The sequence below is a fragment of the Geospiza fortis genome, unplaced genomic scaffold, assembly GCF_000277835.1.
Source record: "Geospiza fortis unplaced genomic scaffold, GeoFor_1.0 scaffold157, whole genome shotgun sequence".
Lineage (NCBI taxonomy): Eukaryota > Metazoa > Chordata > Aves > Passeriformes > Thraupidae > Geospiza > Geospiza fortis.
In genome coordinates this window covers 379,294-405,152 of record NW_005054314.1, presented here as the reverse complement: position 1 = coordinate 405,152, position 25,859 = coordinate 379,294, and the positions used below count along the sequence as shown (strand labels likewise).

The 25,859-nt window shown below is 39.5% G+C and overlaps 1 protein-coding gene across 2 annotated transcripts in view; it reads left to right on the top strand.

The window, feature by feature from the left end:
* The first annotated feature begins 1,837 nt into the window (after positions 1–1,837).
* The window catches only part of KLHL13 (kelch like family member 13), a 69,316-nt gene continuing 45,294 nt past the window's right edge, over positions 1,838–25,859 (top strand). The window contains exons 1-2 of one of the 2 annotated variants that reach the window (XM_031056097.1): positions 1,838–1,900; positions 9,361–9,419. In XM_031056097.1, coding sequence (XP_030911957.1) covers positions 9,400–9,419 — 20 coding nt within the window. In that variant the 5' untranslated portion in view covers positions 1,838–1,900; positions 9,361–9,399. The remainder of the gene's footprint in view (positions 1,901–9,360; positions 9,420–25,859) is intronic. The other variant, XM_031056098.1, reaches the window with a different exon arrangement.

Below are 25,859 nucleotides of genomic sequence, written 5' to 3'. Positions count from 1 at the left end.
GCAGTGCCTTGTCTTCCCCATGTGTGTACAGAAGAGTCCATGTTTTGGTTGAAACCAGCTCCCACTACTAGTTCAGATTGTTTATTCATTAGTAAAATTGATGGTAGGAGGGACTTGGGCTGGAAAACGTGAATGTGCAAGGTAGGAGGTTGCATGACAACACTTCATAGTCCTAAACAAGGAGTCAGGAATAAATAATGGCAGAAAAACAAATGGGGGGAGGAAAAAATGAATGGGTCAGAGGAGAAAATGCTGTCTTTGTATTGACTTTATTGTTTCAGTGCCATCCCAGATGTGTCTAACAAGTCTGACATTGTCTGAGATTTTCATTACTAAGAGCCTTTCACAAGGCCCTGCAGTGATGCTCGTGTGTGTCACTGGGGCAGCCTGACACGGCTCTGCCACCCTGCAGGTTGGGCAAAATGTGCTCATAGGGCATGGGAGGAGCTGGATCTTACTCGTGGTATTAAAGGGAGTAAGAAACCACCAAAAACTACTTTGTAACTTCATGGCTTTCTGGCCTTCTTCACCAAAACAAACTGTGTGAGGGGCTTCCTGGTGAATTGTGTGTGCCATTTCTGACACAGTGGCATTTTACTTCTGGAACTTGAGTCATTCTGATTGCTGCCATCCATAGCTGTGCATATATGAAAGCAATATAATTTGACACATTTTAAGGAGGAGTATCAAAAGCTTCATAAAATAAGATTGCCATAGCCCTTTATCTTCAGGTAAACCCTTTGTTTTGGTTAAGAAGTATAAATGTCCCATAGTGCTTCTGATCCATTATTATTGGTTAACTCACACTTTCTTAGTGATTTTGTTGTTAGCATTGCTTTATTGTTTTAACTGGATAAATAATTTGATTGGCAAGGGCTTGTATTTGAAAAAAACACTGTTCATTCATTGAATTATAGAAGTGACCCTCACTGTCTGGTGCTAACGGTGTGAGAATATGGGTTGCCAAGTGCAATGTTTTTGTTTTTTTCTTTTCTGAGAGGAAATGCAGAGGAAATGAGAGCCAGCAGCATTATTGCCAGCATTTCTTCACTCTGCTTTATGTTAGAATGAATTAAAAAAAATATTGCCAGTGTACATAACAGCACTGCTGATTGCTGCTTGTGTTTTGGGGTAACTGTCTGCTGTTCTCCTTTCAAATTGGTTATGCTATATTTTCAGCATTAAAAAGAAGTGCACTGTCTCCTAAATCCCTCTATCCCATTGTTCATGGCTGTAAGATGACTTTTCACTGTAACTTTGTGCTATTTCAACTCCGCTGTGACTGGTGCTCTCTGTGCAAGCCCAGCCAGAGCTTCCTGCTGTGGTAGCAGCTGCTGGGGGGAATTTGTGAGAAGGGGGCTTGGCTTGGGATCATGGTGCAAGGTATTACTTCTGTTAGGAGTTCTGTACCTCCTGTGGCTTGTGTGCACTTTGTGATTGACATGAAGTGGTGGCTGTGATTCTGAAACAGTGTCTGCCTCAGGAGCTTCAATGCAAAAATAAGAGCTGACTTTTTTTCTTCTGTGCTACTGTTGAAATAGATTTTTATGTGGAGCTGTGATCTTGTGGGATTCTGCATGAAATATTCCATACACATGGAAAAGAGCAGGATGCCACAGATTTTTAGTGAGTTATGTGAACTTTCCCTTCAGGCAAGAAGCAGGGCTATCCAATTTTCCACTCACACTAGAGACAGAGCTCAAAGGGCTGCAGAAGCCAATAGTTAACTCTGTTGGAGATGCTCTACCCTGCAGTTCTTTAAAATAACATCTACAGTGAATAATAGTGTGCAAACGTGTGTGACAATTTTTTTCTCTTCCCAAACCTTGTTCTAGATGTCAAAATTAACCTGGACTGCTTGGGAATGGCGGAACATTGCCCTGGGATCCTGCCATGAACAGTAAGAAAGTTGAGATAACTTATGTATGCAAATAATTTTCTTTTAGTGACTAAACCCCAGTGAAACCATTTCTGTTCAATTTACACAACCAGGCACATACTGTGCAGCTGGTGTGGAGGTGCTCCCAGCTTTCCAGGCAGTAAAGAGGTAGCACAGTGGATCAGAGGGTTGGACCAGCAGGGGAGCATTCTTTGGGAAGCTGTGCATTATTACTCTAAATACAGAGAATATATGCCTAAAAAAGTATTATGAGGTGGGGAAGTCTCTGCAGTCAGTATGGCATTGAAGGTGGGAAGCTGCTAGGGGTGGTGCATTAAGAAATTATTGAGGTGGTAGCTGAAGGATGCTTTCCTGTAATGTGCAATTATATTGTGAGACTCCATTGTTACCCAGTGTATAATTATATCAAGACTCCATTGTAATGGGATACCTTGAGTGCAAATTAGATTGAAATGTGATTAGATAAATTAGTGGAAGGAAAAAAAGTGGATTTTGAAGTGCTCAAGGCTGAATTCCAGATGCAGTTTGTGGGAGGAAGTCCCTAAAACCCTGACAGAGAGAAGCTGCCAGAAGGAAGTGTCCTTTCACTGCCACTGCTCCTGAATTGACTGCTGTTGGACAGGTAGCCTGGCTGATTAGGTCTCCAGTCTGAGCTTTCCTGTCCCACTTTTGTGTGGTGCTTTTCTTATATGAAACTTAGTGTGTAACAGAGGTTGATTAAATAGTTTGTGTAGCCAAAAAAGCAAGATAGCTTTGAAGATATTCTTGAGTGTTGATCAAAATATTCTGATATTTTTGTGTTGTTGGTATCCTGAGACTTCCTAGCTTGAAGGATGTGTAAATATTCATGTATGTACATGCTCTGTATTCTTTACATAGCCTTTTCCAGATGTTGCAGTAGACATCCTTAAATTAACTAATTGAAAATTATTCTAATTAATTTTCCTGGTACAAAATAGATTACTTGAGAGACTGTGTGGGTGAGTAATATATTTGTAAAGTATCAACAGTGTCTGCAGAAAACCTACACAATTTGTCAGCCTTCACTGGGACAGAAATTAGAAGGCTTTTGTATTGTTACATATAATAATTTGGATCTAGTCCATTGAAAATGTACATCTCTTGAAAACTCCTGTAATCTAAACTCTTCACAGTACTGTAAATACTTAACATGCAAATGTTAAAATGAAAAAGTATTTTATTTTCTTTTGTCAGGCACTGTGAACATCTTGAAAACATCAGGACTCTCATTTGATGAACAAACTATACTTAACATGCAAATGTTAAAATGAAAAATTATTTTATTTTCTTTTGTAGGACTCTGACCATGTCATGTTTAATTCTTTTGTGGGAGCAGTTTTTCTCCAAGGGTTTCAAAAGCTGGTTTACATCCTTGAGATGTCAGGCACTGTGAACATCTTGAAAATATCAGCACTCTCATTTGATGAACAAACTATTATTGTTAAATTCTTGTAGATCAAATCACAGAGCCTTTATGTTCTTTATTAGCAGAGCTGATAAAGACACAGGAAGCTTAGTGCTTTGTACAAAGTAGGGTATGTCACTCCAAGCAGATTCTGCCAAGACTGATTACTTTTGGCTTTCTGAGAAGTTTGTTCAGCTTACCTGAAGAAGATAAATGTATATATTTGTAGAATATTAAATAGCTTTGAAATTTTTCCAGAATGCAGCTAAAGTTTACTTTTTCTGATTGTAGATTGACTGAGCTAACAATTTAAGCTGTGCTGCTCAGAGGTAAAGCATTGCTTCGTTTTGAACTGTCTTATTTAGCAAATTTACTGTTTGAGAGGTTGGGACATCTAGAATGATCCTGGGTTTTTTTGTTACCTGCTAATCAGTTACCTAAAGATTGTGTGGCTTCTCTTCTGGTCTTTCCTTCAAGGTGGTTATTTGAGCCAAAAAAGCTGGACTGTTGTTGTAGATCCTTGTGTTTGGGAAGTTCTTAATGTCCATTTCTAGCACAAATATCATCAGAAATCCAAATCTCATTTTGCTTTTAAAGCTATTGTGTTAGAAAACATCCATGTGCCACTAACTAAAGCTGAATGACCAACAGGTGAAGTGCATCTGACTCAGCTCTCATGTAATTTGTGAGGCTTAGGATAAAGCAGGGAGTGTGCATGAGTGTGAGCAGGTGTGCAAGAGTGTGAGTGTGAGTAGTGTGCAAGAATGAGTGGGTGTGCAAGAGTGTGAGTGGGTGTGCATGAGTGTGAGCAGGTGTGCAAGAGTGTGCACAAGTCAGTTCAGTGTTTGTGCCATTTCAAGCTCGGCTCAGAACAGCTTTACAAAGACAATAAAGGCACACTGATGCTTCTGAGTTATCTGCAGCCTGGTGTTCCCTGAGCTTCCACCTTTGCCCATAACAGCACTGCACAATTAGGAAGCTTGCTGACAGTGATTGCTATTGGAAATCATACGGTCTAACTTCATCTAGGAGCATTTTTCTGAGGCCTTTATTTGCATATGTAGATTAGGAGAAGCCTCCCGGTAAAGGACATTGTTGATGGAAGTAACAGGAGGAGGGAAGGCTTGGAGTTAAGTGGAAAGTGATTCCAAGGTGCCTTGTCATAAGGATCCTTGAATGGTAGCCATAAGGAAATACCAAGGATTCAATTTCTCAGTGATGCAGGTGGTTCTGATACTCTGGTATGTGATGTAGGAGAGGGTGCCAAAAGGTTTATTTACAGCAGAAAATGGGAAAATGGGGATTAATATTCTGAGCTCTTTTTGCTTTTATTGCCAGGTAATGTATACTGGCTATCTGGGAGTCACTTGTGAAGGCTGGAAGATTTCAGTCTGCTGAAGTGTGTGTGCATTGTTTTACCAGGAGGCTTCACAGCTTCTCTTTTACTTCCTGCTTTTATCACTTGTTTCCAGTCTGATGTCAACTGGCCTTTTCATTAACCCTTCCAGAGTAGTTGGTGCCTCTAAATCTGTGACACAGACTGTCCAGAACAGAGCTCCTGGAGAATGGAAGCAATCCATGGAGGGTAAGACTCCTAACTTTGTACTGTCAGCACTCTTGAGAGATAATGATTGAAAACCTTCCTCCAGTTATAAGCATGGAGGCAGAAGCTCACATTACCTTTAGGAGAGGGGTGGCATGGAAGCTGCCTTGTTGTCTGGACACAGCAGACAGCAGGAGTTGTGGGCACTGTCACTGGTAGGGGCCTGCTCTGCCCGTAGGAGCAGCAGTGCGAAGACGACAGCATTTTGGGCAGCTGCCACTGACAGATCATCTGGACAATGCTGACAGCTCTGAACAATGCTTGGATCTGCAGCTGGGGATGACAAGGGGGTGCAGATGTTTGAGGCAAGGGCAGAAGAGACAGAGCAGTGCTGCTGTCCAGGAGCAGAGCTAGACCCGGGTGAGTCACTGACCTGTCAGGTCATTGTGGCTCTCACAGGAGCTGGCTTGTCTTGCACTTGCTTTCTTGTGTTTTGGGGCACTGGTCCCTGCTCCATCCTTGTTCCCTCCCTGTGCTGGCATATTAGACTCACTGTCACTGCAGTGTGTCATCTGCAGCCTGTTCCTTGTCCCCCTCTCTTTGGTCCCAGGCTGGGATTGCTGTGTGGGAAGTTGATCTGCTTAGGGCTCAAGGGAGTGGACAGAAGTCCATTCATTCCTTGGGACAGGATTATACTGTGCTGTAATTGCTGAAGCTCCCAGTGTTGAGAGTGTAATATAAGGGCATCCAACCTAGGTCTGCCAGGCTTAGCACAGCTATTCAGTATAAAACAGCACTTTCTTCTTGCCTATGGTGCCATTTTAAACTTCAGGTGTTTCACTTAGGTGCCATTTATATGTGGTGTATTAATGACTGGGTCTGCTTCAGGGAACTGTTTTCTCTTCCTGTGTGAGTGAAATACTATACCAAGAAGCTTGGGTTTTTTAATACTTGAAGAATTACTGAAGACTTCTAAGCTTGTGTGAGCATGCTGAAGCTTGTTTTATTTTGTGTTTCTAGAATATGTTGAGTAAAATTTTTATCAAATATATTTTTAAAGTACATTAATGAAGGCCATTCTGTAACTGCAGTTGACAAGCATGGTAGCACTGCTTTTGGTGGGTAAGACTTCTTCACAATTGCAAAATTTCCATTAGGATAAGATCTGTTCTGCTGCCTAGAGTTGTATTTTGACTGTTGGCTTCAAATTAATGACACTGAGTTTTTCAAAATGCAGCACTTTGACTGAAGCTAATTGGTAGCTTCAGTTATATTTTCTGTAGTCTATAATATGGGGTTGCTTTTGTGTCTGGACTGGATTTTTATAGAAAATGTTTAAGTACTTATGTACTTCTGGTTTATGGGTGGAAGTCAGTAAATTATTCTACTTGGTAATGATTATCAGGTGGTAGTCGATATAGGGTAGTGCTGCTCTTGAGTAATACTACTCTGATGCCTGTTATAAAAACTGGGAGGCTGTGCTATTCTCCAGAAACGTGTACGAAGTCCATGCTGAAAACTGCCTACATCAGGATAGTCTGCATCTGACTTCTAAGATGATAATGCTTTTTTAGGTATGTCTTCTCTGTATTTAGAGAGAGATTCTCCTACTATTACTTATATAGAGATTAAAACCATTCTTTTAAGAGCACAGTTCAATGTCAGATTGAATCAGTTGCTGCTGGAAGGGACAGTGCTGCTTCCTTCTGTCTTTGCCCAGTGGGTGCTGGGGATTTGCAGCTGCCCTGGAGAGCAGCATCTCCCTGTCTCTCTGGTGGGACAGCACTGGCTGTGCTGGCTCTGCTTGTCCCTCACAGCTGTTTGCTGGTGGCTTGTGCAGCTGGGTCACAAGGTAGGCAAGGTTGGGTGAAACCAAGTAGCTTGGGGCTGTGGCCCTCAGTAGTGCTCCCAAGGGAGAATTCGACCTCTTGCTCCGTGCATTTCTCCAGCACTCTGCTTTTCAGCAGTTGTGTTTTGTTAGCTTTGATTCAGGTTGTCTGCTGTGCTGGAGGAAGGACTGTGTTACCACTGTAGGTCAGGCTCAGTTGCAGCATCTGCTGTGTGATTTCTGAGACTCATTTAAAGCCAACTTGCCTGCTGTAGGAGTGATGTTTGCTGAGGTCTGGCCTCTGACCTGACAGGTGTTTCTCACATTCCCTGGATGCTCACATTTGCCCCCGAGGAAGTGTGGGCTTGTTCATTCAGTGGCTTCCTAGGCTGTGCCCTGCACACTTTGTCACTCCTTGGCATGCCTTGTGTCACTCCTCTGCTGTTGTTTCTGAAGAGCTGGCTGTAACTGATACAAGTAACCTACATAAGCAGTGTGCACTATCTACCATGAATAATCTAGAGCTTCCTGACAGATGAATTACAGGTGTAAAAATAAGTTTCACAGGGTACCCACCACATGAGTTGCATTCAGTGGCATACAACAATGCATGTAGTGTGTTTGCTTTATGGAGTTGGAAGTAGAAACAGTTTAACTTCTCAGGAATGCTCAACAATTTTACATGGGTCTCAACCACACCTCTTTTAAATGGTCTTCCTGTATTCAGGCTGAAGATGGTTAGAACAAATGTAATGGTTTATATAGGAAATGAATCCTTATTCATTAATAAATGTACTACTTTTGGCATTTCTGAAAGAATGATGGCAAAATAGAACAGCAACTACAAGTGCAAACCAGAGACCTCAGGACCTTGCACACTAGTGAGAAATTCAGCTCCTGACAGGGGCATGCAGGTTTGTGCTGGTGATCAGATTTGTCCTTTCTCTGGCAGAGGTATAAGCAGAGGTGTGAATTTCTGATATTTGCATGCTGGGAATGTAGAATCAACACTGAGGATGATAGAAGCTCTATTGCTAAAGATGAAAGTTGACTGAAATTTTTCTGGGTATGAAAAATTCTATTTCAGCATGGAATTTTTTTGATCCCTTCCTACTGTTGTGTAAAGCTTTCATTAGAGAAGCCTGTGTAGTGTCCACAGGTTGGTAAAACAAGGACTGAGACTTAAGCACCCATCCTAATTGCAGGAACCACACTACACATCACACAGGACTTCACAAATAATGGAGTAATGATGGTAGCAGAACAGCTCAGGTGATGTGGCACTTTTTGAGTGCTAGTTTTGTAATGGAGGATGGATAAAATCCATCCCATTCACTCAGCTGACTTGTTTAAAAGAAGAGAACCTAAAGTTTGTTTGAAACAAGAGGATGTCCTGAGGTGTAACAACATCAAGAACCACTTTATTCTGCCAGCTGCTGTAGTGTCAGTGGGAGGGAGTGGGCAAGTTAGCTGCTATTAAACAATTCTGTTTGATGCTGTCTCAGTTGTGGCATGTTTAAAGTATTGCAAAGCATACACTGAATTTATAATTCATGCTTACAAATACTGTGTGCTATTTCCTTCCACTAAATGTCTCAGTCTGCTTTAGCAAAATAAGATTTTAGACAGGCTCTTAAATTAGGAGAGCTTGTGTCTACTCTCTGAAGTCAAAATTTTATTTGTCATGGTATAGAGCACTTGAAGGGGAGAGGATGATTTGCAGAAGCTTTTATTTTCTGTTATATATAAGCTGCCACTGTGACCTTACCTAAAAATTTGCTTCTGTATTTTTAAAGTATTGACTAAGAAAAAGAAATTTCTTCTTTGGGCTATGAATTAATAGCAAATTGCTTTAAAGAAATACCCAGTGCATATTGCTGCTAAGTTTTTATCATTCAGTTATGTTTATAAATGTAAAATGTATAAAAGACTGAAAATCTGAAGTGTGGCTCTTTTCAGGGGTATTGCCTAGTTTATATTTTGCAAAGTTTGCTAATAAGTGTCAACAAATAGAAGTGTTACAACTTTTTCACTGTCCCTTCAAGTGGAGGTATGATTTCACAAGCCAGAATATAGTCTGTAGTCTTTCATTTTGGTTAAAGGCTGTAAGATACACACTCCTGAGACATAAAAAGAAAAAAAAAAGGAGGAGTTTGTTTATCAGCTGTATTAGATCTTAGAAATGGAAGTCATTAAGATTTTGGCCTCTTCTATACAAATTAATGTGATTACGTCTTGCTTATAAATAATTTGAGCCGTTTCTCTCTCCCTTAAAAGGTGGCTTATTGAGTCACAGCTTCCATTTTAGTAAATTGTTCATGGGATAGGCAGGCTCAGGAACAACTGGGTTAAACCAAGAGATTATTTGAAAAATCTAGGGCATGTGCTCTCTGTTCACTTGATTAGTTTTCATAATTCATCCTTGTTTCCACAGCAAAGAGCAGCCTAATGCACGCAAACAGGAAACACTTTTCTTGCTTTTGTGCTCCTTCATCTCTGTAATTTTACCAGAGAAAGTAAGTGAAATGGGGAAACAGATTGTGCATGAATGTTTGGAACAAATCTTGGTTCATTTTGTGAAAATCCATGGGATCAGAGAGCCAGGTGCTATTTGGGGATGTCTGTCTGTGACTCTGCTTCAGTTCTTTTCTGTTTGACTACAGGTGCATGAAGAACAGAGGAGATATTTCCGCTTGTCAGAGATGATGTGGAGAGACTCTTTGTGAGTAACTGATGTGTGTTTTCTAAAAAGCCCAAAATGCTAATGTGGGAATTATTTTTTTTTTAATTCTCTAACTTAGAATAACTGTGCCATTTGTCTAAAAGTTTCATTTGAGTCTGGGAAGCTGTGAGTGTAAAGCCCTTCATGGGAACCATAGACAAAGCTCATTGTTGAAGGAGAGAGCTGGAGGACAGAGCCATGTATGGTTTCATAAGGGATTAACCACAATGCTTCACTTGTCTGTAGTACTCAGTCTACCAAAGGCTTTTACTGTTGGCTGCTGAAAGTGTTCTAGACTGCAGTAAAACCCCTGACATGGTGGGCATGGGGAACCTCTAGCAGGGTTAACTTGTTACTTACAGAAGCTTATTCTGCATGTCAGGTTCTTGACATTTTATTGTCCTTGTCCAGTTTTGGGTTGCATGTCTGCTATATCTGCTGTAAAGATGATGGGAATAATAGCAGTCAGTAGAAGCTTTCCTGAAAGTTTTCAGTTCTTTTCTGCTGGAATAAACAACAATATTCTGGGATCAAGCAGCTAAACCACACTGCTAAAATATTACAGGAAAGAAAGAACCTCTGTGATGGAGTATAACTGTACCTAAATAAGTATTTAAGGGATTTGCTTTTGTGGAGACAAGGTCGTTTTTAGAGAGCACAATTAGGTGATGCAATGTCTTATTTTTCAGATGGATTCCATAAAAATGCTGTGCTTTTAGTGCTCAGCTCCTCAGCCAGCATTCCTTTGGAGTAATTAGTCCCAGTGTTTCCTTTTTTTTGCCAGATTTCCAGTAACAGTTGTGAATTAAAGCAGCATGTTATTTTAGGATTTTCCGTGATAGTCTTTGTGCTTCTTTTTTTTTTGTGTGTAAGTATAATATGAGTAATGTGTTCTTGAGTGTTTTCTTTTAAACCATAAACTTTGATACTCTGGAGCTGCTGCTTTGTTCTAATGATAATTATCTAGGAGAATAGTGCCTTTGTGGACAACTTCAGTGCTTTTCTTGGCAAGGAAGAGCTCAAGTTAGAAGAACTGCTCTTAACCTCAGGCACCTTGATTTCTAAGTTTTCCTATGTTTATAGCATTAAAGCTACACAGTGAATTTTTTTTTCTTTGTTCTTTTCTTGAAGAAAAATCCTTTTATTACAACAGACTTGTAATTGCTTCAACTGCTAGGTAGGAACCAGTTTGGGTTCCTAGACGTGACTTGCCTTTCTTGTTACCTGGATCTAAGAGAAAGGTTAAATGGTTTTTAGACTTCCCTCTTCCTGGAGACTTTTGGATATTTTCTTAGATACTGTTTTGTGATTTGTAAGTAACTAATTAAAAAAAGTCACTATTGCTTAATGTCCTCATTCTGGTTTAGCATCTGCAAATAGTGCCTGATTTGAAAGTCTGTCTTGCTTTCACTCAAGAGAAAATCAGCTTAAAGAAAATGTTGGCTTGTAGTCATCTTTCCCTTGGCTTCTTCCAGGCTCTGCTTGCTGGTTCAGGGAGGCTGTGTGAGGATTTTTTCATAACAATCTCCTGGCCAGATGCTGGATTCTTTATGAAGCAGCAGGAGAAATCCTTGTCCTGATCCAGCTGACTTACCCAGGAGATAGTGTTGATTTGATTTACTCTGTTGTGTTGAGATCTCTTGTGGACAAAGTCTGTGAAGTTTTAGCTGCAGTTGGCTGAGTAGCAATGATAATATGCAATATTCTTCATTACTTCATTATTTTAAAAAATCTCTTAATATTATCTGCTTAATAAAATTGGACCTTGATTTTTTTTAATTGAACAAGAAGTGTAGGTATAAATGTTCCAAGTATCAGTCTTTATACCTTGAAGTGTTCTTATGGTGATGCTACAGTAATTTGGTAATACATACATTTTTCCTGGAGCTTATTTACAGATGCTGACTATATTTTCAGAAGAGGTCATTTTCAGAAAAGACTTTCTGTAAAATGGCAGCAGTTATTTTGTGGGGCTAGCATTTGATTTGTACAGATGGTTGCTGTTAGGACCTTTCAGTTGCACAGCAGTCAGCTTTTCATGGTCTTCAGCACTGGGCTGGGTCAGGTTGTGCTCTGATGCTTGAGTGGATGAGGCTCACAGCTAATGACACCCACCATGAAGAGTGTTTTGGGATTTCCCTAAATTAATACTCTGTGTCAGCATTGGTAGCTGCAATAACAGGTAATATCTTTGTGGACAGTTCCATTAGGTCTAATGCATTACTGCAAGGGTGAATGTGTGTAAAATATAATGGGATAAGTTGAGGATTTAATTTAATTTTTGGTGCAGGATGGAGCTGAAGGAATGGGTTCCTTTGCCAGTTCTGCCTGATCCTAACCTTGCCTTCAACCTTTATGCTGTAATATCTTGAGAAGTATTTATCAAGTTTGTGGACTAGATAAAGGAAATTGTTTTTTTCCTGTTACCGTTGTTCTTTTTGTTGTTATTACTGTGTACTTGATGTGTAGAATTTCTGGTGGAAAATTGAAAAACATTTCGCCTTTTGAATGCTCAAAGGTTTTAAAGGACTTGAAATATACACTGCAACTTAGTCCATTAAGTTTAAAAGTAACTTAGCTAACGAAGAACAAATACCCAATAAAAGCTTTTTCATTTTCTATGTAATATTGATTCGTAAATTAATAAACTTCAGAAATATCAATTCTTGAGTGGGATTCTAAAGTGGATAATATTTAACATGAGTTCAACCAAAATGCAGAGATGCACAGCATTCCCAATGCTGGTTATTTCTGGACAGGCTGAATGAGGGTGCCGTGTTCTGCTTGACTTCTGCCCATGTCTGAGTGAGTCTAATTTGGGCAACAGTAGAAGGTGTTTGAGCTGTGCCCTTGGTAGTCACTAGATCAGGGACTGTATGTGACAAGCTGGGCACTGAAGGGACATGCTGTATCCAAGCTATTCAGTTTCCTCATGAATGGGTTGATTAATGTGTTCTGTTGGCCTTTCCTCTCTGTAACCACATAAAGCTTTATGCTCTTAAAATAATTGACAGTCAGCAGCTGGTTTCATAGCAGGATTTTTTTCACTTCGTAGTGAGGAAAAGTGGGATCCAAATGTCATGGTCCTGTTGTCTTTGTGGAGACAATCCAGGTTTTTCTTTCACTTTGCTGGATTTCTTCTGTACAGTTTTTTTCTTACATGCAATGCTTATCTAATCAACCTTTTGTCAGCAGAGTTTATTTCATCACTGTGGGTTTATTAAGTGTAGGTGATGATGAATGAGCTTTAATAAGTTGTAGCCACAGGTGACTTATATCAGGGAAAGGCTTTATGAGGGTTGGAAAGTGCAGATGAAAGTCCTTTACAGAATACTGAGAGATGGGAAATCTTTAAGTTCACATTTTAAGAGCACTTATAAATTGATTAGATACTTTTGGGCCAGCTAATAATAATTTGATTAATTTCACCATAGATATGTGAGTTTAAATTTGGTTCATTATGCAAATCCGGGTATGAAAAAGTTGATCATTGATCATCTGACTTAAAATTCAGAAGAATATTTCATTTAAGACACTATTTTAATACACATACCTCAGCATTGTAAAAATTCTGTTTTCTGCCACTTTATGTTGAGTGCAGTGGTTAAAGGCTGTCCTTTCAGGGAGCCCTGACCGAGGTCATGGGCTGCCTGTAGGAATGGGGGTTTCTGTGCTTGCCCCATTTGAGGGGAGGTGTTGGTGGGAAGAGTTTCTGTCCCTGCTCTGTCTGAGGCTGCAGCAGGCAGGGGGTGGAAGCAGTGTCATCTTCTAGGCCATGAAAATGGACAGAAAAGCTCATTTGGAGCAGATCAACTTTAGAAGTAATGTACAAAGGGAGGGCCCTCAGATGACTTGTGGCAGACATGAGATAGTGGATTAAAATTTCTGTAAAAGCGTGTTCCAGCTATGCTTTGTCCTATATCTCCCTGAATGTCTTAACAGACAGATCTGCTTTTAAACTTAAGTTACATAAATCTTTCTGTAAAATGCAACTCTGTTTGTGCTGAAGTTATACAATGACTCTGGTATTGTCAGACTTGTCCCTCTTGGAGCTCAATATAGGAATTGGCCCCTATCTGCCAAGACAGGGACTGACTTGAGAGCCAAGATGCCAGTGTACTTAGGCAGTGAAATAATCCTGTGCAGCTTGGGAGCACAGAAGCACAGTTGTGTTCCTGCAAATGTTATGCAGGGATTGAAATTGCTCAATGGTTTTGAGATTATAGATTAGATTTCATTAAGGCTGTGGAAGGGTTTTGCTTTCTCCAAGTAACAGCACAAGAGGTTTATTTTGCTGCTGTACAATGTCTTATTAAAGGTTGCAGTGGCTGTGCAGTGAAGCAGTTTGTATTCTGATTTGGTACAGGTGTCCTTCTGAGTTGTTTTGGGAAGTGTTTTAGGATGGTGAGGGCAAAGCAATAGATCTTTTGGAGCTTTACTCTCTGCACATTGGTAATGTGTCCTTTGCTGGGTTTCTCCTGCTTGCCAGGGTGTATTTTTCACAAGCCAGGTGTTTATGCTGCTTTAGCAGTGTTCTGTGTGCTGTACGAGCTAATTTTGCAGTAGAATGGTTTACATAAAACAAGAATTACTTGCACTGATTTTAAATATGGTTTTGTATGATGGAGTTCATTGTAGTGAATCCTGTCCCATTAGTCTCACTTGATTTTTAGTGTATGTGGCTTACCTGAAATTCACTGCTTGTAAATGGCATTTCAGGAAGTCTGAACTGATCCAACACATGCTGACTTTGCCTACAGCTGAATTTTGGTGAACTCTTCAGTGCAATATGAAGTGTGTTGGGTTTTTTTATTAACAAAGCTTCCTTAAAATTTGGTCTTTGGACAGTTTTGCACAACTTATTAAAAATTGCTTTTGCTTCAAGGAGCCAAACAGAACAGTTTTGTTGTTGATCTTTTTTTTCTTTTTGTGAGAAGGAACAGTGTCGTAGTATTTTCAGTTAAAGAGAAAAATCCATGGGGAATATTTTTCAAAATGTTGTCTGATGCCCTCTTTAATCCTTGCTCCTAAGCAGCCCTGACTCAACAGATGTTGCATGTGGGTGTTTGCAGCTGGATCAGAATATCCTGTGATGGGAAGGCTGAGTCTCTGCTGTTGCTGTGCTAGCAGAGAGCTCTGCAGTCAGCTTGCACCCCTCAGTCATGGTTAGTTTTAGTGGCTTTTGATCAGAAATGACCAAGTTTTTGTAATGGGATTGCAAGATGCAAAGTGTTACCTTAACAATTGCTGCTTAATTGCACTTCTAAAGCTGTGCCTGTGCTGTGCCAGCCTGGAGCTCCCAATTCTTGCTGTAAGAGCTTGTGGGTTGTCTGGGGATCTGTGCAAAATCTACTCCAGTGCCTAAGCAGGGATAGTTGCCATAAATCATCACTGACTGCTGAGTGCCATTGCCATTGCCACTTGGTGTTTTGAAGGAGAAATTATTGTTGCTTCTTCTTTTTTGGTGTGTTAGGGGTCCCATGGAAGAGAGCACAGAAGTGTTTGCTGGCTGCATTGCCAAAGGTGATCTAATTGAGGGGAAAAATTGCTGCAAAACCAGCAAAGCTGAGCCCTGTAGGGCATCAGAAAGCAGCTTTTCATGCTGGATGTAGTGAGAGAAGCAGGAGTTTTGGATGGATGTGTTGTAGTAAATTAATATGGCTGAAGAGACAAGGCAGGAAGACACTTGAGTAGTTTCAAAGATTAGGAAATGTAGGGCTTGTCAGAAGCCAGAACAATTTAATTTTGTGAAAGATGGATTTTACCTGACTAGACAATAAGGCAGAAAAGGCTGCATCTTGCAGATGTTGTAGAAAAAATTGTGGAAAATGGTTGTCTATTTGTCAGTAATTCTTTACACCTGCAGAACACACTTCTAGAAGATGTCTTACCCTAACTGATGACATAAATTGATAAAAATAATTTAGCAATGTAACTGCATTTATTTAAGGCTTTTGCTGAACTGAATATGTGAGTTTTTTAGAGAAACAGCACCCTTCATATTTCCTATGTCTTCACTTTCATGCCAAGGGACAGGATCCTGCAAACAAAACTCTCTTTCTTTAGTGCTCCCAGCAAACAAATTACCAGTCAGGCAAAACTGCACGTCCCTAGTGATGTACTGCTGCAGGCAAGATAAAAGGCATAAATAAAGATCTGCCCAAAACTCGAGGTAGCATGTGGGCAGAAGAGAAGAAATGAGAAGATTATTTTGATATAAATACTGTCACTTTAACCCAAGGCTTTATAATATTAAAATGTCTGAAAACCTACTTCAGCTTTTGAATTTCAATTCTTGATGCTTTGTTGGCAAAGAGAAAAATGAGTAAAGTTCAGTAGGTTTTTTTCCCCTTTTTTGTAATACAGAATATCTTCATTGTCTGGAATGCTTTGTGGTGACAAAAATGACTTAATATTGGTTTTAATGAGAAAGTAATTTGGTTCTTAACATGTTTTCAAGAGAGATTTTTGATGGAAAAATGAGACAAGTGTATCCTTGCGAAGGGAAAAGTTCCCATCTTTACATTTTAGATATTGGAAACTTGTGATTCGATGTGATTCTATGTTTTAGAATGTCTCATCTGTTTTGTGGTTTTCTGTGATGTAGGCTTTTTTGAAACCACAAGTCTAAATTTCTTATAGTAAACAGGAGATAGACTCCACAGACTTCAGCAGTCATTTAATGCAGAGTTGATTGCCTTAACCCAACAGAAATTTCACTAACCTTATTTCAGTGTCTTTTCTAGAAATTAAATCCTCACTTAAAACATAATTGTTCCTTTATAATATGAACATAGAAGCGATAGCATTATTTATATTATCTTGTGCTGTACTTTGCATGCCCATAATGGTAGTTTGGCTGATGTGGTTAATTTATGTGGGAGTAACTGGGTTCATTCTTTCAAAGAAACAAGAAAAATAAAAATTTTTGTAGTGCAATATGTTTCTGTATAAAATTTTTGAGCTGCATGCTCAAATATAAATAACTTTATTAGTTTTCATGCATTTTGCAATTGAATAGGGACATCATACTTGCATGGAAAAGGTAAGATTAGGGGTCATAAGTTTATAATGAAATGTGCTGCTGGCAGAACAGTTTCTGACACTACTTTGTAAAGGAACTTTACATCCTGACATCCTGTCAGGAATAATACTTTTGATTTAGTGTTCGTCTGAGAAAGCGACAGGGATCCATCATGTGCCTTTCCTCAGCACTGTATGAAATGTAACAGCCTGGCTATGAGTGTTTCAGTATGTTGGTAGGATTTATTTTCCTTTATAGGTGATTGAAACTATTGCTGCAGCAAGAGGCATCGTTCATGACTAGGATTTTCTGTTAATGCCATTTAACACTTCCACTTTTTTTCCTTTGGATTGCTAATGGCATCTTAAACCTTTCATTTAACTAGATTAATAAAACTGTTTTGAGCATTCATCTTAAGAATAAATGCTCAATTATTTCTGTTCCAAGGCATGTATTGACATTAAGCAACCTTCTTTTAGCAAGTTTGGACTGAAGAAATCTTAATAGATTCTGTAGTTTCAGTGGCTGATTTAGTGTACTTTTGTCTCAGTCTAAATAGATAATTCATAGGACAACAGTTGAAATTACTAAAGTTATGTTTTGGCAGCAGCTGAATCAGTCTTGAAGAATGACCAAACTCATTGGTATGCTGCTCGCTGCTTCCGGGGGGTTTTCCTTATAGGTTTGATCTTGGATTAGAAGCAATATATTTTTTTTTTCCAAAACAGGCACACAAGTGCCTTTTGTCTGCTGGATGCATTTATGGTGACTTGAGCATATTCAGTCTCAAGTTTCACTTTTCAGACTTGCACTCTGAGTGCACACAACCTCCTAGCAGTGTTTTGGTCAGTCACGTTTCTGCTTAGTGTGGAAAATGGCTCTTTAATGAATAATTATGTGAAACTCTGAAAAAGAAAATTATAAAAGCTTTCCTTAGAGTAGAGTTCTTATGTATGCGTTCTCTCCATCTCTGAAAGCTTCCAGTCTCTAGTAATCCAAACCAGTACCTACTCAGTCCTATTTCCTTCAAGTTACTCTTTTGTACTTCATTTTATTTAGCAGATGAACACATCTCTGTGTTCATAGCAGTGATAAGTGCTTTCAGTCCTCACTAGGTTCATGATTTTGTCCTTTGTTCCCAGGCATGTGCACTTGAATACTTTAGCATTCAAAATGCAAATGTTGGCACTGTGATGTGAATCCTTTTTTAATATATTCATGTCAGAATTAAAATTAGAAGATAAAGAACTAAAAAAAAAAATCAGTGAATATTTTTTTAAGGCAATGACCAACTTTTTACCATATTTATTGGGCACTGGTTTTTGTTACATCTGGTCTCAGTATGGTGTGTGTGACAGTGATTATGCTTGTTAAGGGGTAAAGGTTTCTTAATCTCAGTGGAAGAATGAATCTCTTCAGTAAAAAGTTTTTCTCCTGTAAATGCTTTTAGCTCTCCAAATAATCTTTATTTTCAACCAGCCACTAAAATGACCTAGGAATTGGTAGAGTGAATACTTGCAGCTTTAGTGTTAACTTGCATTAAAAGAAAGTATCTGTAATTTTTTTCAAGATTTTCAACATTCAAGAATGTTTTCTTTGTGATGGAATATTTGATGAAAACACCCAAGTTCCTCTTCTGTGACTAGAAATTAACATCCAGGCTTAATGAATTTATTGAAACATGACGCAAGTGTATTCCTGTTTTTTCTTTTTTTCATGAAGAAAGAACAGTGGTTCAAAGCAGAAACATTCTCTTTCATATTTAAAAGCTGGGTTTTGGTTTGGGTATGTTTCTGGGTTAAATGCAGTTCAGTTTCCTCTAGACATGGCTGTGGGTCCTGCCATCTGTCCAAGTGCAGCTTCAGTGTATGGTTTGTGACCCAGTGCCTTTTGCACAGGAACTGTTTGCAACTTGAACTTCATGTGGGAGGCAGAGAGGTGTGGATCTAAAATAGTTCATATTTCATTCAAAGGAGGTCAGCTGCTGCTTTTACTGGGATAGGTGAGCTTGCAAACTGCCCTGGCTGCTTGGAAGGTCTGGCTGGCTTGTAGGATGTTCAGCATACTGTAAGCAGGTTTTTTCTGGAAAGCTGACTTTTGAAAGTTCTCCATCTGATGACACCTGTTAGCAGTGTAGTGTAATCTCATGCTGACTGTCACTTTTCCTTTTGTTTCCTCTCTCTGTCTTCTGTCACTTGGGTGGGTGGGTGTCTGCTGATTATCGTTGCTCTCCTGATGACTGGTGGTTGTAGGTTATGAGTAATTGTTTCCCTGCTCTGTTTGCTGTTTATTTGAATGCATCAAGTTAAAAAGAAGGGCTTTAACCAAAGCAACTTTGTGCTTATGATAAGGTGCTTTAAAGTCCTAAATCTAAAATAATCTACTCCCATTGTGTGTATGGCATTGTCCCTTTGAGAGAGAGTATGGTATTTGTTTGTCTGCATGTAATTTATTGATTGTGACCTTATATTTAAACTGTGTGTATTACTTTTAGGTAGAGACCAGCATAGTTCTTAAATTGATAATGTACAAAACATTCAAAAATTACTCCTGTTGTTTCAAAAATGAGTCATTCCACTCTTTTTTTATGCTAGAGGTGTTCTGACTGTGTATGTTCCTGTGTGCAGCTTGGTAATACATTTCCCATTATTCCATTGTCATTGGACATCTGGGATGTCTCTGATTCAGGCTGCAGTTCACTTGGATGCAAAATCAGTCATATCTTGGAAAATAATCACACAGTGGTGGAGACTGTGCTGGAAAAACAGTCTTGCTTGTGCTTGTTGTATGGGGAGATCAGTTTTGCATCTGAAACTGATCTGTTTTAATGAGCTGCACCTTAAGCTTACTAATGTTGTTAAGGACATCTTGTAATAATGAGAAGTGTTGGGTTATATTTGCATTAATGTTCAGTCCTGGAGAATGAAAGTTGAAGCAACTATTAAGTTTTCATGTGATCTTCAGAGGTATTATACAGGTATCCTGCAGGACCAGCAAAGGCTGTTCAGGGAAACAGCTCAGTTTTTAAAACACTGTTGTACAGCCTGATGACTTCCAATCCCATAAATGAACACTCTGAAATCCAGACATTGATATAATTCCTGCAGATAATGGCAAACTTAACAATGGAACATAACCGTGCACCGTTTAAATGTCCATGTCTGTCATGGAAAACCTCCAGCTATAACTACTGCTCTTCTGCCTTGTCACAACATTCTGTGTATATTTATGCCTGACCTTCCTATGGCATTGCTGAAACTTGAGCATCTTGCTAATCTCCTTCCATTTTCCCAAGCTGTGTTTTCACATCCAGCTCCATCATGTTGGATTCCAAACATTTCCAGCATGCAAACACCCTGTTCCAAATTCCTGAATTCTGCTTTCATTCTTCTGCTCCAGCTCACCTGTTACAGAGTGGCTGAATCTGAGCTGACAGCCAGGTAGGTGGAGGTGGATAACCAAGGATCCAGGAGGAAACTTAATTCAAGGAGAATGTGTTAAATCTCATTTTGCTTCTGTTGTCCCAAAGAGCACAGAGGTCATGTATCAACAAGTCAGCAAGTCCCTCGAAGCCCAGCTGGACAAGGAGCAAAGCTGTGTTTGCTGTTGCTGAAATTGATGTGACTGGAGTGAGTCAGAGCAATGTGGGAGTGCAGCAGAACACCAGAGCTGCAGCAGAGGAGTTTGCAGGCTTTGTCTAGCTGCTCTCTCTGGCTAGAGCAGCATCTTTGCCTTTGTCTGGGTTCCTCTGTGCTCCCACAGCCAGGTTTTCTCCTCTCTTGTTCTGTCTCCTGGTATTTAGAGCACCAATGTGACTCTGCTCAGTTCTGTTTTCAGATAATTAGAGCTTGGCCCACACAGCAAAGTACAAGTTGTCTGTGTTGGGCTTTGCTCAGGGCCCTGGCCAGGACATCCCTGGTCTGTCATTGGCAGCCGGAAATCCTTTTCATTGCTGCTCTGCACTGGGGTGTGGCAGAGGCTTGGGCTGTGAGGAGTAATTATGTGATGCTGCTGGCTTGCTGTGCAGTGAGAGCAGCCATCTCTCTGCTGTTCATGCTGCAGGGGTAATGAGCAGCTCTGTTGCAGAACAGCAATGGCCTTGTTCTCCAGCCAGTGAACTGGCTTAGAGACTGATGCAGAGCTCAGGAGGAGGGTAAATGAACTGAATCACATTGCTGGAATTTGCTGTGAAAAAGAATTTGTACATTCAACACCAGAAGGCTAAGGCTCAATAATTTTAGTTAATTTTACTTTTGCCCTTTGGATTTTGTAGACTTTCATCAGATTAGAGCCCTGAAGTAAAAGCTTAGTCACACTGGGCCTTGTGCGTTGTTCTAGGGTGTTGATAAAACGCAATTATAAATAGGCTGCTTATCTACAAATCCTGTATTTAGTTATTTACACACAGGTGCTTGATGGAATGACTGAAAATTCTGAAAATCTTCTTAACTATTTATTGCATGTAATTATTTAAAATACTTGGTAGTCTTCAAATAGGCCTTCTCCTTTAAATAAATCAGTCTTTGATTAGTGCCATCTGCACGCCCCCTTTCCCACAGCAAAAAAATGTCCCTGAATGGACATTTATTTCAAGATCCAGCAAAACTTTGTCATGTTTTAGAAACTTCTCCCCAGCAACTGCTTTTTGGACAGCAAGGTGTTGGTAGTTTACTTATATTTCTACTTTAGTGAAAGACTCAGAAGAAGGTATGTTTGTGCATGTTGTTGCTTGATTCAGGATATGAGCCAGAACACAAGTTCACAGAAATTTGATGAGAAGCACTAAAGAAAGAAAAGTCTTCTGTAGCAGTGTTTATGTAAAACTCCTGGGTTCATAGTTGCTGTAACTCTTGGTTGCCCTGCAGAGGTTTATTATTCACTGAACAGTTTTTATTTCAGTGTTTACAGAAACTCTTGTGGCAAATGTTCATCTTATCTTAAGCTACCAACTGCATTTTGCTTTGAATTCAGTACTGACCCTACTGAATAAATATCTGGTTTACTGCCCTCCCTTCCTGCCTTCCTCCCTTCCTAATCTGACTGCTGCATCCTGTCCTTTTGGAGTAATGTATGTTTGTCTCAGCAGAGATTTCCCACGTGTCCCCAGAATTAATCTTCCCTTCTTTTCATGTTTTCAGTATAGGCTGTTCAAAGACCTCCAAAGCTTCAGCTCTCAAGGATTTTACTGTCATGAAAGTACTGAGCTCCTTTGAGATTGCCTTTGGATCTCTAGACACCAATGCTGCTTGCAGTATAGGGTTTGAAATTTAGAATCGGTGTTCCAAGTGAGTGAAGAAATGCTTTAGTAAATTGCAGGAATCTACTCAGTTCCAGTTCTAAATATCTGTAGATACACAGGGAGATGGGAGAAGCTCAGACATGACTGATGTTAATGCATGGTTTTTAAAAAAAAATATTTTAACAGTTAGTTATGTGGGATTATGGCATTGCATTTTCCTGGCAACACTTAGTGCAATATGCAGCAAGACTTTGTTCAGGGGGTTGCAGTCACATTCTGCCTGGTCTGAGTTACTCTCATGATCCACCTGAAGTATTATTGGGCAACTTTGCTGTTATATTAGTTATCTCAAGGTTCTTGTAAAATCTTTCAGGCAAGTAAGATATTATTTGCAGCATGATTTATGGTGTTGCTTATGATGAAAATAATGTTTTGTATTTCTCATGGTGTTGTATACCCTCCTGTGTATTATCATTCTGTCTTGTGTGGGCAAAATTGTAATTTCAGCATCTCCAGAAAATGAAACTGCCAAACTTCAGAATGAGTAAAATATCCTGTACTAGGAAGAACATGTCAAAGTAAAGCTTTGATTAATGTAAGTTTTGCTTTGTTTAGAGATCCAGAAAATGATTATACCATGGGACACATACTGCAGAGACCTGAGTAAACACAGCTGAAAGAATATGCAGAGGTTTGTCAGCATGCGAATAGATGTCCTTGTGTTTCAGCTGTCTTACCTTTTTTCTGCTGTTGGTACATTAGGGACTGAGCATGGTCTTGGGTTTGATTCCTACACCAAACTCCCAAATTCTATTTTAAATTCATATAGTTACATTTTGTAGTTCCAAGTTACAGCAGAAAATTGCAGTCAGAAATAACTACTTTCTGTGTCAGAGATTGTCTAAGATGGGAGAATCACTAAATGTTTGTCTTAGGAGGGGTTGTGAGGTAGCAGTTGACACACTTTGGAGTCAGTTGTTCACTTAATTTGTTAATGGGACCATCAAATCCATCTCCTGGGTAGTACGGCCTTAGGACTTCAAGGCTGGGTACAAACTAGTCCAATCTAGCTAGTCCTGGCTATGATGTTGCACAGATCAACCAAAACTTTAAAAAACTAGTATTTTTCATTGTTTTCATAGATAAAGTGAGTTTTCTGTTTGTACTGGGGTTTTTTCCCATTTAAAATGGGAATGTATTAAAATATTTGGTGTGTAGTTCTTGTGAATACCAGAAGGTGGCACAACTGGTTTTCCTAAAGTGTTCTGATTGCAAGAAATGCACACGATGCTACTGCGCTGATTTTAAAGCTGCTGGTGGAATTTTGATCTAAGGATAGCTGGATCAGCTTAGACCTTAGCATTTAAAAGAGTTATTTAAAGGTATACCCATCTGCCTTTTTGGGTTTTTTTCAAATTGTGAAACCCTTGTGTGCAGGTTTTTATAGGTTAAGTTTTTGAAGGTGGAAGTTTTTTACCTGAAAATGCAGGGAGGAAGAAAGGGGTTATCCAGTATGTGTGCAGTGAACTTCTTCCCTGAGCTGTTTTACAGAATCCCAGTTTCCCATGAACACATTGTTTGAATAGCTTGCTTCATCAATTTGTGAAATGAGACCAATTCCCCTTTCTTTTAAGCTCTTTAGCAAGTGCTATAAAAAAATAAGTTATTGGTATGGTAACATATAAATGATAGTTTTGTGTGGTAGCACCTCTAACCACAGGGAGATTTTTAACTGTACCCAACATTGGGTATTAGAAGCAGTATGTGAAAAGAGTATGCAAAAAAGACCAATGAGGCTTTTAATGACAATCTATTTTCAGACAATATGTGTCTTGTTCTAACTGGAAGCTCAGTCTTCATGCAGTGCTGCCCTGCATTTATTGACAAGCTGGTGCAAGGAGCTGTTAGATACCATCTCATTTGATGCTTTCCTTATTAGTCTGTCTCTGGAGCAGTCATCTCCACTATGGTGTTGATCAAAAAGTAGTTAAATAAAGGTTAAATGGAGATATTGTTTCCATTCAGTGTAGAGAGACTCACTCCTAGAGTGAGGGCACTGGGCAGGGTTTTGGTAGTGGAGTCAGTGCAGGGATGCCCTGTGCCAGACACAGCTGGGGTGGATTTACATTAAACCCCCTTTTTGTTAGAATCCTTAATTGTAACGTGTAGGACAACCCTGAAACTTTTGAAGGAATGAGATGCATGGAATTTTTTCACTTTCCTTCAGCTCCCTCTGGCAGACAAAGCCCTGAATTACAACTGCTTTACTTAGAACTATTTCAATGAAGGGCTTGTCCCAGCTCAAAGTTATCACGGTTGCTTGGTGTTCTCTATGTATGCTTCAAAAAGACATCTTCAGCTGTAGAGAAGTACACTACTGCAGCTGCAGAAGGTGCTGAAATACAGACATTTCTTAGTTTAGCTGACTCTTGCACTGTGTCTTCATGCATCACAGCTGTGCAATGCTATTTCACCCCAAGGACCTCTACACCATGCACTCTATTGATTATTTTTTTTTCTCCAGTGTGATCTCTCCTGAGCCTGCTGTGATTCACTAGAGCAGCACAGATGAGAAGGATGTGACTGTTTTGCATAGGAGCCTGGAGTTATTTGCAGAATTTAGACCCTTTTTTCCCTGACCAGATGATGTGGGTGGGATGAAGTGGTGCAGCTGTGCTGGTGGTGGCTTTCACTGGGCTGAGCCTCCCACCCACCTCTCTGCAGTCTTCTCCTCCTCTGAGCTTCACTGATTTATTTTCTGTTCTGTGTTTGTGAAGGGGGCTTTGCCAGGTAAAGGGATGTGGCCACATTTCTTAATGTGAAAGCACTGAATTGCATTTTTGAATATGAGTCAGATGTCTGAAGTTTTATGACAAAAAGGTTTATAATCATAAGACTTTAAAGTATTTGATTTAAATAGTTCATAGTTTTTAAAAATGCAAGTGAGATTGCCATTCTTCCATGGGCCTTTCTAAAAGCAGCTTGTACTTTTCTTGCTATGTACAATTATTTTATGCAAAGCAGCGTGTCCTCATTTGATCCTAAATTATCCAGATTGCCACTAAATAGGGGCATTGCAATTGCAGAGTTCTTCCAGTCTGCTAAGTGAATATTTTAAAACTTTAAATCTGTTTTTGGAAATGAATTAATAGCTTGTATGTTTGCCCACCATAATATATTTGAAGTAAGTAACTGGCATTTTTCAAAACTTTGCCTAGGAAATGTGGAATTTTCCTTAAATTTATGTTCTCAGAGCTGCTAAAGATGAAAGCAGTTTGTAATTTTCTGTCTATAATTTAATTATTACACAGGAGTTTTGACATTTATGATTTAGAAGTAGAACATAATGGTGTGTTTCACAGAAATGGGACGAGTTCATATGAAGAATTGTTTTTGTGATCGTGGTTTTTTGTCTTCCAGAAAAATCTAAATGTAAGCAAATTAGGCATTTTGAAAGTTGCAAGTGTTTTTAAAATGTTGATGACCCCTAGGATGGGGCTAATTTTGTGTCATGAATACACTCATTGATTGTACAATGAAAATTTAGTACAAGACTCTCTTTTTCCCACACTGCCTGTTAGCTGCTCTGGTTTTGGTACTAATTTCACCTGTTCTCATGGCATTTATTTAAAATGATCGGTGGTCCTGAAACTCCTTTTCTAGTGTAGAGAAATTATACTATTTTTTCCTCTCACTGAATGTGAGAAATTAACACTAGCCATAAACAATTAACATTAGTGACAAATTTGAAATTGAACTTTTTGCTGCCTAAGACTTTCACATGTCCCTCCGTGAAGGCAAGCTGAACTTTAAGATCAAACTGCTATTTCATAAAAATTTGTATCTAATATGCTTCGGGGTATCTGAAGGCAGGTAATTAAATTGATTGCACCTTTTGTGGCTCCTTGAAGGAATCCAGCCAGCTGCAGTGCAGTGGCCATGGCATCCTGGAAGATGCATGCTGCAGTTTTTATGGCTCCCAGGCTGCACACAATGATTTCTGACAACCTGGACTTGAAGCATCAGCATCTTTCTTGAAACCTTTTCAATCTCATTCTCTGTCAGTGTTCCTGAGGGATTCTGGCCTTTGGATGGAGGTGTCAGGAGTGTCCACAGTGGGGACATCACAGGTGACAGTGCAGTGGGAACTCCTGTGTTCAGGAAAAGTTTTAATTTT